The sequence below is a fragment of the Rhinatrema bivittatum genome, chromosome 2, assembly GCF_901001135.1.
Source record: "Rhinatrema bivittatum chromosome 2, aRhiBiv1.1, whole genome shotgun sequence".
NCBI classification, from domain to species: Eukaryota; Metazoa; Chordata; class Amphibia; order Gymnophiona; family Rhinatrematidae; genus Rhinatrema; species Rhinatrema bivittatum.
The window spans coordinates 18,370,304-18,380,296 of record NC_042616.1 but is presented as its reverse complement, the minus strand read 5'-3'; the positions used below and the strand labels follow the sequence as shown (position 1 = coordinate 18,380,296).

The 9,993-nt window shown below is 43.0% G+C and overlaps 1 protein-coding gene across 2 annotated transcripts; it reads left to right on the top strand.

The window, feature by feature from the left end:
* The first annotated feature begins 362 nt into the window (after positions 1-362).
* Positions 363-9,993, top strand: LOC115083616 (oocyte zinc finger protein XlCOF6-like). 2 transcript variants are annotated; one of them, XM_029587537.1, is made up of 2 exons: positions 363-423; positions 7,684-9,993. In XM_029587537.1, exon 2 carries the CDS (start codon positions 7,799-7,801, stop codon positions 9,830-9,832), a length of 2,034 nt encoding a protein of 677 aa, XP_029443397.1. In that variant the 5' UTR covers positions 363-423; positions 7,684-7,798; the 3' UTR covers positions 9,833-9,993. The 2 variants fall into 2 exon arrangements, with proteins under 2 accessions (XP_029443397.1, XP_029443396.1); XM_029587536.1 differs by having other exon boundaries at positions 370-423; positions 7,680-9,993.

Sequence of the window (9,993 nt, the reverse complement as noted above, 5' to 3'; positions counted from 1 at the left end):
CAGCCAGTCAGGTTTTCAGGATATCCACAACTAATACGCATGGGATAAAAATGTTCCTGCTTTGGAAGCAGTGCATGCAAATTTATCTCATGCATATTCATTGTGGATATCCTGAAAACCAAACTGACTGTGAGGTCCCCAGGACTGTGAGGTCCCCAGGACAGGGCTGGGAAGCCCCGATCTGGGCTTCAGCTGGTGGGGAACTGAAGGGGAGGGGCTGGATTAGGGAGCAGCTGAGATCTAATGCACGCTGAGCCCCTCCATGTGTCTCTGAGTGTTTCTGGTTTGTGTTTCAGGTGCCGGTGACGTTTGAGGACATCGCTGTCTCTTTCTCCCAGGAGGAGTGGGGGTATTTAAATGAAGAACAGAAGGAGCTTTACAGGGAGGTGATGAAGGAGAATTATGAGATCCTGAGCTCCCTCGGTAAGGACTGCATTATCTGCAATTTTTAGCAGACCCTGGGACTTATTTACTGAAGGCCATTAGTCACTTTTCTCCTGACTGCAGCTCCTGCATTGCTCTGTGTCTGGCCTGGTACCTGAGATTGGTTGTTTGGGTCTTTTCACTTGAGTCCATCCCCAAACAGTCATTCTGTTATTGATCCCATGTTTCTGCTGAGATAAAGAGAATTTACATATATTTCAATGTCTCACCTGAGGACACTTGCAGGTGAGCTTCCACAAAGATAAGAACATAAGAAGGGCCGTGCTGGATCAGACCAAGGTCAATTGAGCCCAGCATCCTGTGTCCAACATTGATCAGTCCAGGTCACAAGTAGCCGGCAGATCCCCAATAGTTGAACTGTTTCTTGTATCTCACTCTCAGGGATAAGCGATGGCTTTCCCAAGTCTACCTGACTAATAGCTGTTTTGGGCTTGTCCTTCAGTAATTTGTCCAGTCCTCTTTTGAAAGTCCTTACCCACATCCTCTGGCAACAGATTCCATAGTTTCATTGTGCACCGAGTGAAAAACTTCTTCCTACAATTTGCTTTAAATGTGCAAGTTGCTATTTTCCTAGTCCTAGTGGTGTTTGAAGCGGTAAAAATCATTTCCTTATTTACCCATTCTAATGTGGGCTATTACAGAAACTCTTAATACCAAATAAGATCTTCTGGAGAGTTGCTACAAGATCACCATGCAAGATGAACAGGAGCAGTCTCTCCCAGTGATCGCTTGTTGATACAAAGGGTTAAATAGTTTGACACCTCTAATCCTTACACCAATGAGCCAGCTACTTCATAAGCAAAACATTTCTACAAGTGGTTGATATTGCATCAGCCACTTGTAGCAATGTTATTTTTCTTATCTTTAATATGTAAATATGGCCCTTTCCGTAATGTCTCAGGTTTGTCTTAACCTTTTGTGCTACCCTTAAGACAGTTTTCACCGATTGTTAGCTTTTATTGATACGCAGGCTGTCTTTTCTTTTCTTTTCCATTATGTGTGTGGCCTGTTTCTGCCTCTGTATAATTAATACATTTCTATTGATATGATGTGTAATATACTTCTTTGCTCTGGCTGTATATCCAAAGACTTTCTTTAAATACAGAGATATAAAAATTCAATGTAATTCCTCAGCCTTTGGGCAGGTCGGTCCCAACGCGTGGGTTGTGCACCTCTGCCAGCAGATGGAGACGGAGCAAAAGCTGATGTCACGGCTACGTAGACCCACCCCCGACATCAGCTCTCCGGTAGTCTCCATCTCCAGCGGATGGTGGATATGCACTTCCCTTCGGGAGATTGCCCGTGAGTATAAACAAAAAAAAAAAAAGTTGGAAAGGAGATACCTGAAGGATGAGATGACTGTGGAGCACCACTTGCCTCCTGAGGTGATACCGTGCGGTCCCTCCCTCAGTAGAGAGCCTCAGTCCAGTAGCCTTGAGTGGGGGGGGAGGGTACGGGATCAGGAAGCGGTCCAGATCTGGTCATAGAAACATAGAAATGACAGCAGAAAAGGACCAAATTGGTCCATCCAGTCTGCCCAGTAAGCCTCCCATAGTAATATCCACTGCACCGTGCAGGTTACCCCATGTTTCTCTTAAGGGTAGCAACGGCTGCCCTGTGCGGTTATCCCCGAGCCTTATGATAGCCCATAAAACTTTACCGCTAGCATTTTTACTGGGTGATGAGCCTTCCTGAAAATTCAGCCGGTGCTGCTTCATGTGCTCTGCTTATGGACTTGGCCGTAGAAGCAGTCCTGTATTTTTGTCGTGTCTCCCCCCCCCCCCCCCCCCCCCCATGTCTGCACACCAGTTCCCCTGACTGTAAAATCTGGGGCACTCGGTTACCGTCTGAATCCAAATCACCTTTTTCCCCCCTGCCGTTGAAGCAGAGAGCAGTGATGGAGTTGCAGCAAGGCTTATTGGTTAAGGATAGTAATCGCTGCACCAGCAAGTGACCCCCATGCACCCTTCTTCATTTCCTTCTGTTAGCCTTTAGGGATGGTGCTCAGAGCTTTATACCTGGCCGGGACAGCGAACGTGGTAGCACACAGACTGAGGCATGCCTTCAGACTCCATGAGTGGTCCCTGGACAAGGGAGTGGCGAGTTGGATATTCCGCCCCTGGGGGAGCCCAGATGTAGATCTGTTCACGTCCCCTTGCAACTGGAAGGTGCCTCGGTTCTGCTCGCTATACAGGTCAGACAGCAAATCAGCCTTGGATGTCCTCACCCGTCATTGGGGTAAGGGTCTACTGTACGGGTATCCTCCGATTCCCTTAGTGGGAAAGACTCTTGAAGCTTCACGAGAACAGGTCTGGTTTCCATTCCAACAGCAGTTGTCCATCCGGAGACCGATCAGTCTGGGGCCTTCCCCAGATCTCATCACGCAAGATCAAGTCAGGTTTCGGCATTCCAATCTCCAGGCCCTGTTGCTCACGGCCTGGATGTTGGGAGATTAATTCTGCAACCGCTCGATCTGTCAGGATATGTCTTGGGTCCTGGTAGCTTCTAGAAAGTCCTATGGACTGAAGTGGAGGAGGTTTTCTGTGTGGTAGGAGTAGAAGGCCCTAGAGCCTGCTCCTGCCCCACACAGAAACTGCTTGATTACCTTCTACACCTGGCGGAAGCTGGCTTAGGTTCTGCATGGTTATGGCACCACTCCATGAATCGTAACTGATTTTATGGCCCACTCACAGTTCCACTGTACTGGCCATGTGGACTTATAAAGAGCATGGCTTACTCTTTCACACAAGTATATGCAGCTGGCCTGCTGGATCAGTAAGATAGCACTAGCCAGACAACTGATTGCACATCAGGACCACTACAGCCTGCCACCAATGATTCCTCTGGCTTCACCCTGACCAGGCATAGATGACCATGTTTTAGGTCTGAGCACTCACCTTCATGCGCTACCTGCCGCATGTCATTGTGGGATCCAACATTAGCAGGCGTTTGCCAGCCCTCGCCTTCATTACACCACAGGGCTTCAGGAGGCCATCCACCTTGCGAATGTGTTAGGCTCCTTCTTCAGAATTTCCATACACATTGGGTGAGTCACTGACATCACTGCAGATGCCTGAAGTATGGCATGAGTCTGCCAACCCAACAGCCCTTAAAGAGATCTCCGATCTCAAAACAAAAATCTTCTTACAATTCCTCCAAATCTGAACACTCATCTAACCCAAATAAGAGAACGAATGTTCACAATAGCAGGACTCAAACTATGGAACGATCTACCCGGATCAATAAGACTGTTAACTTGAAAAAAGAAATTCAAACAAGAACTTAAAACCTGACTCTTCAGAAAAGAAATATCAAACAAATCACTTAATGAACATTATTAATCCTGAAATATTACTACTTCTCAGCACATCAAATAATATTTGAATAAAATCTATTCCAAACTAAACAGTAATCAATATTAGATTAACTTTGCATGTTTTGATTAGTCAATAGTATTACAATAGATACCATTACTCTAAGTAAGAAACTGCTAATACAACATTTTACAATGTAATCGAATGCAATTTATGTAAACTGTTGTGATCTTCTGTTGGAACGATGGTATATAAAAAGCATAAATAAATACAAATATTATGTGATCTAGGTGCACTGAGGACAGTACACTCTGGTTGATTGTTTGCACCATCACCTTTAACATCCATTAAGGGAGGATGTTACAGAGAAGAGCGCAGTGGCAGACATCTCCCTCACCCCAAGGGCAAAATATACCACTGCTGCACCGGTCCTCATACTTTTGATACCATTCATCTTGCACCTCAACCCTCGAGGTTTCACCTTAGGATTGTACAGTTAATTTTCTCACTGTATTGCTCAACTATATCAGCATCATGGCTCTCTCTGCCACTCCAATCCAGTCTTGGTACATTGCATTGCTTCCTCCGCTGCTACAGTTGTCTTCAATATTCCTTTCAAATTCCATTCCCCTTCTGTACCTATCTACGAGATGTTTCCATTTTGCTTCCCCTTTCCCTGTGGTCATGGTGACTTCTGGTCCTCTGCTGGGCATCCGTTGCCCTGCATGCTTGCTGCACTACTCAAAGTCCCCTTCATGCCACGCCAGATGCTGCTTGACTTCTACTATTTCATGGAAGCATATGCTACTAGTAGGATCAGCCACATATGTCTAGGAAAGGCATCACCTACTCCAGCTTGTAGTGTATACGAGGTTCCTTCAAAATCCCCTTCCCCTATAGTACTTGACAACACTTGTTCTTGCCATGGCTATTTTTACTTTGCACAGGCCTTACCCTCCCACTTATCTTTAATGGTTTCCTGGTCTCTTGAACATTCAGAAACCTTCGTAGGCTACTGAGATAGTGTCTCGTAATATGCATTATCGAGAAATGCAATACAAATTCTTATGTAGGGCATATATATCTCAGCATATGGCTTATCATGCTGGGTTAACCGATACGGATGTCTGCAGTAAATGTCATCAGGGAGTAAATCATTTGTCCCACGCCTTTTTGGGAGTATCCTTTTATGTTTTCCTTCTGGGAAAGAATTTTACGATATCTATCTAACCTTCTGAACGTGACACTCCCTCTTTCATACAGGCTGGGTTTTTTTGCTAGCTTTCCTGATCTTAAGGTACAAGGCACTGGGAGTAAAATATTACTTCAGAAGGCTTGATAAATCGCTAATTCTAACCCATTGGAAGTCACCTAAGGCCCCTTCATATGGGCAATGGCATAATCTGTTTCATACTACGATGCAAATGGAAAATACTTCATCACATTTCTCCCCCCGAGCAATAAAAAATTCAGGTCGATCTGGGGCCCATATATTCAGTCGTTATCTCACAGATCTCACAGCCCTTATTCTCAATACTTAGGTTTTCATATCTTCAATAAGGTAACTCAAGAATCTATAATTGAACCTTATGTTTTACTAAGGGTGGGGGGAGGGAAGGGGATCATAATATACAAGGTTTCAGATAGTATTATAATGAGAAATCTAGATTTCTGTGCTTGGTTGACTCCAGAAACCAGTGTCAACCAAGTAGTTTACACAATTTTATTGACTATTATAAAAGTACAAACTAAACTAATTTATACAACACCAGAAAATCAGCATAAAGAACAGTCTGACTTCAGCTACAGAATATGGGAAATGGTTTGTAAATGGAGCAATCCTCACCACTTTCCAGGAAAACCACACTACAATTATTTGAGAAACCATTTAGATGTCCTGCTTGTGATAACGTGCCCGATTCACAAGACAATCGCTATTCCACCCAGCAGCTAAATCAAGTTCCAGCAGAGAATGTAATCAAAGCTTATTTCCAGAAAATAATTATCCCAGATTATTTTCTTGTACTGATTATGACAATTAGTAAATGTGCTTGAACAGAATGACGGGCACCTCCCATATTACTCTCATGCTACACCTTCGGGGACTTTGTGCCACTCGGCCTTGCTGCCATGCCCAGATGTTACACCCTGGGGTTCTTCCTGTCACTGATCCTTCCTGTTATACTCCAGCTCTTACAGCTTGAGGTGTTCTTGCCAGACTCGGGGCCGCTGTGCACCTCTCATGTTCTTTTGAAATCTTGATGCCATTCTTTCTGACTTTTGGTCCCTTTAGCAGTGCCTTGGGATTTTTCCTCCCACTTTTTCTGCTTCATTCCCCTTCATGGTGCCTCAGGGTGCTGATGCCACTTTTGGTGCCACTCTGCCTCTTGTGATGCCATCAAGGGTTCATGTCACTATTACTGGTGTCCCCTTTTGGCACCTTGGGGCTTCCTTCCTCCTCTTGCTGCTTCGTTGCTGCTCTCCTGGTGCCTTGGAGAACTCCTGGCAATGCTGGTACCCCCTCTGCAGAGCCTTAGGCTATTCATGCCACTTTTGATGCCACTTTGCCACAGTCTAAGTACCTTGCAGTTCTTTTCACCTTCTGGTGATTTCATCCTATAAGGTTCATGAGAATTGATAAGAAAACCACTATTCTGAAGCCAAAAAATAGAATGCAATGTCTCACCCATTGACTTTAATGAGAAATGAATGAACAAATGAAACTATTTTTTGTTTGTTTTAAAACTAATGAAACAAATTTGGATCCCAATGAAATGAATGAATGAACTGAAATTAATATTTTTCTTCTGCATATCCCTTGTGAGAGGGTGAGAACCAAACCAGTAACTAGTTACCCAGGAATGAGTACTCGCATCTTCTCATATCAAATAAGAAACCTGTGCAAACTCACAATTCTAACACAGCAATCAAACGCTAACTTTTACTAGCTCACGGAATTAAAGACTTTATCTGGTACACACACATGGTTCTAACAATGGCAAAACTTAAAACTTGCATACAATATAGTCAGCCAATAATAGTTTAACCCTCCAACAATTTCTTTTCTCAAGATTTAAGTGCTTTTTCCCAGCAAGTCCAACTAATTATCTGCAGATGAAGGTTCTGCTTTAAGCACTCCCTCTGGCTCCTGATTGAGCTCACATTAATAGAACCAGGACTACAGATCCCATGAGCCCAAATGCAGATCAGAATATTCACAGCAGGATACAAGAGGCCTGAGATTCCTCCATAGCGGTCATTACCCCTGTGATATATTTAGCCATGCACAAATACACTGGGGAGATTGCAGCTTAGCTTCTTACTGTGGACTCCAGAGGATCACTTTTCTCTTCTCTTTGGTTCTTAAGGCTCTATGACATTAATTTTTCCTGATGCAAATCCTCCCCAAACTTATTCCCCACTACAGACCATTAGGAACATCACATGCACAGTCCTCGTTCTATATTTCCCATCTGCCCAAACATTTTGTCTACTGCCCTTTCCACTGCTCTTCAACTTTCTCCTCCTGTCCTTCAGCCATCACTTCTCATCCTCAGAGCTTCTCACCTGGTCACTGTTATTATATCTCCACTTGTCTTCTATCCTCTCTTCTGATCTTCCTCTCAGCTGGAAGTATCAATCTCATCCTTGGCCCTTTATGATAACTCACATCCTATCTGGGCACATCAATTCGTGTCTCCTCCAAACTTATTCTATCCCCCTCTTTCCTCTCTCTACCTTTTTCTCTATGGAAAACCTGCTCTGTTTCCAACAAGCTCACCTACTTTCATGATGTCTTTCTCTCTCATTCTCTCCATCTTCTCACTTTTAAACTTTGTGACAATTCCAGAGCAATGATTATAGGATCACAACCATTTATCTGGTCACTAATACTTCATTAATGTTTTCTTTTATCACCAGCAAGTGATGAGATCACACAGAATATAAAGGAGGAAGAGAAGAATGAAAAAGAACATCATGTGGAAGTAGGACTGATCCCAAGAGACTCAGGAAATGACTTGGAGAATGTTTCCCAGGGGATGGAGAGGAGAAACACAAAGAATAGTCAGCAGGAATCAGAGAAGAAGCCGAGAGCCCCTGCTACAGACTCACCGGATGGAGTCACTGAGTGTGAGAGGGAGAGCACAGTCACCCCTGAACACAAGAGACACTTGAGTGCAAAGAGACCCTTCCAGAGTAATAACTGCGATCTAATGACTGCTGACCTCCAGCAGAGGGAGGAGAAAGGGAAGAAATCCTTTCTGTATGACTCCTGTGGAAAAAGCTTTGGTAAGAAATCACATTTAATATTGCACCAGAAATCCCACATAATCAAACCAACATTTCTGTGCAATAATTATGTGAAAAATATCAGTCAAGAAAACAATTTAAATATCCACCTAAGAACACACACAACAGAGAGAGCTCTTGAATGCAGCAAAAACTTCATATGCAAGAATGCTCTAAGACAGCATAAAAAAATACCTACTAGTGAGAGACCATTCTCATGTTCTCAAAGTACAAAAAGCCTTTTTAGTAAATATATGCTAATATCACATCCGAAAATCTGCACAGAGGAGAGACCATTTTCATGTACTGAGTGTAGGAAAAGCTTCATTAGTAAGTATATACCACTCTTGCAGCAGAAACTCCACAGAAGAGCGAGACCATTTTCATGTACAGAGTGTGGGAAAAGCTTCATTACTAAACCTACTCTAATCTTGCATCAGAAAATCCACACAGGAGAGAGACGATTTACATGTACTGAATGTGGAAGATATTTCAGTAGAAATACAAACCTCTCAAGACATCAGAAAATGCACATAGAAGAAAAAAAATTCTCATGCACTGAATGCAGTAAAAGTTTCACTATGAAGACAGACCTCTCACAACACCAAAAAATCCACATAGGAGAGAGACCATTCTCATGTTCTGAATGTGAAAAATGTTTCAGTAAAAAGAACCACCTCTCAAGACACCAGAAAATCCACACAGGGGAGAGACCATTTACATGTACTGAGTGTGAGAAAAGCTTCATTACTAAGTATCTTCTAAGCTTGCACCAGAAATTCCACACAGGAGAGAGACCATTCACATGTACTGAGTGTGAGAAAAGCTTCATTACTAAGTATCTACTAATCTTGCATCAGAAAATCCATACAGGAGAGAGACCATTCTCATGCTGTAAATGTGGTAAAAGCTTTATTCAGAAGCATTTGTTACTATCTCACCAGAAAATCCACACAGGAGAAAGACCATTTACATGTACCGAGTGTGGGAAAAGTTTCCTTACTAAGTATATGCTAACCTTGCATCAGAAAATCCACACGGGGGAGAAACCATTTGTATGTAGTAAATGTGGAAAATGTTTTGCTAGAAAGATATACCTGTCAGACCATGAGAAAATCCACACAAAAGAGAGACCATTCTCATGTACTAAATGTGGAAAACGCTTCAATAGGAAGACAAATCTCTCACGACATGAGAAAATCCACACAGGCAACAAACAATTTACATGTACTGAATGTGGGAAAAGCTTCCTTCAGAAGGCGGCCCTCAGAAGACATCAAAAGACACACACTGGTGAGAGACCATTCTCATGTTTTGAATGTGAGAAAAGCTTCATTAGCAAGGATACACTAATAACTCACCAGAGAATCCATACAGGTGAGAGACCATTCTCATGTTCTGATTGTGAGAAATGCTTCATTAGCGAGCATAAGCTAGTATCTCACCAGATAATCCACACGGGCGAGAAACGATTCTCTTGTACTAAATGTGGAAAATGTTTCAATAGGAAGACAAACCTCTTGCAACATCAGAAAATCCACACAGGAGAGAGACCATTCTCATGCAGTAAATGTGGAAAATGTTTCATTAGGAAGACAAGCCTCTCAGATCATGAGAAAATCCACACTGGAGAGAGACCATTCTCATGTACTGAATGTGGAAAATGTTTCAATAGGAAGACAAACCTCTCACAACATCAGAAAATCCACACAGGCGACAAAAGCGAGAGAAACGGGGTAGTAAAGAGGAATTGGATTCAGACGACAACCAACACTGGGCCCTGACTTGTATGTCCGAAGAACTGATACGCAGACTTTAGCAAAAAAAATATAGGACTGCTTCTATGGCACAGTCCAAAGGGAAGCAGGTTCAAGCAGCAGCATTGTATGAATTATCAGGAAGGCTGCTCATTCTGTAAAAATGTTGCTAACAGTTATTTTGGTTT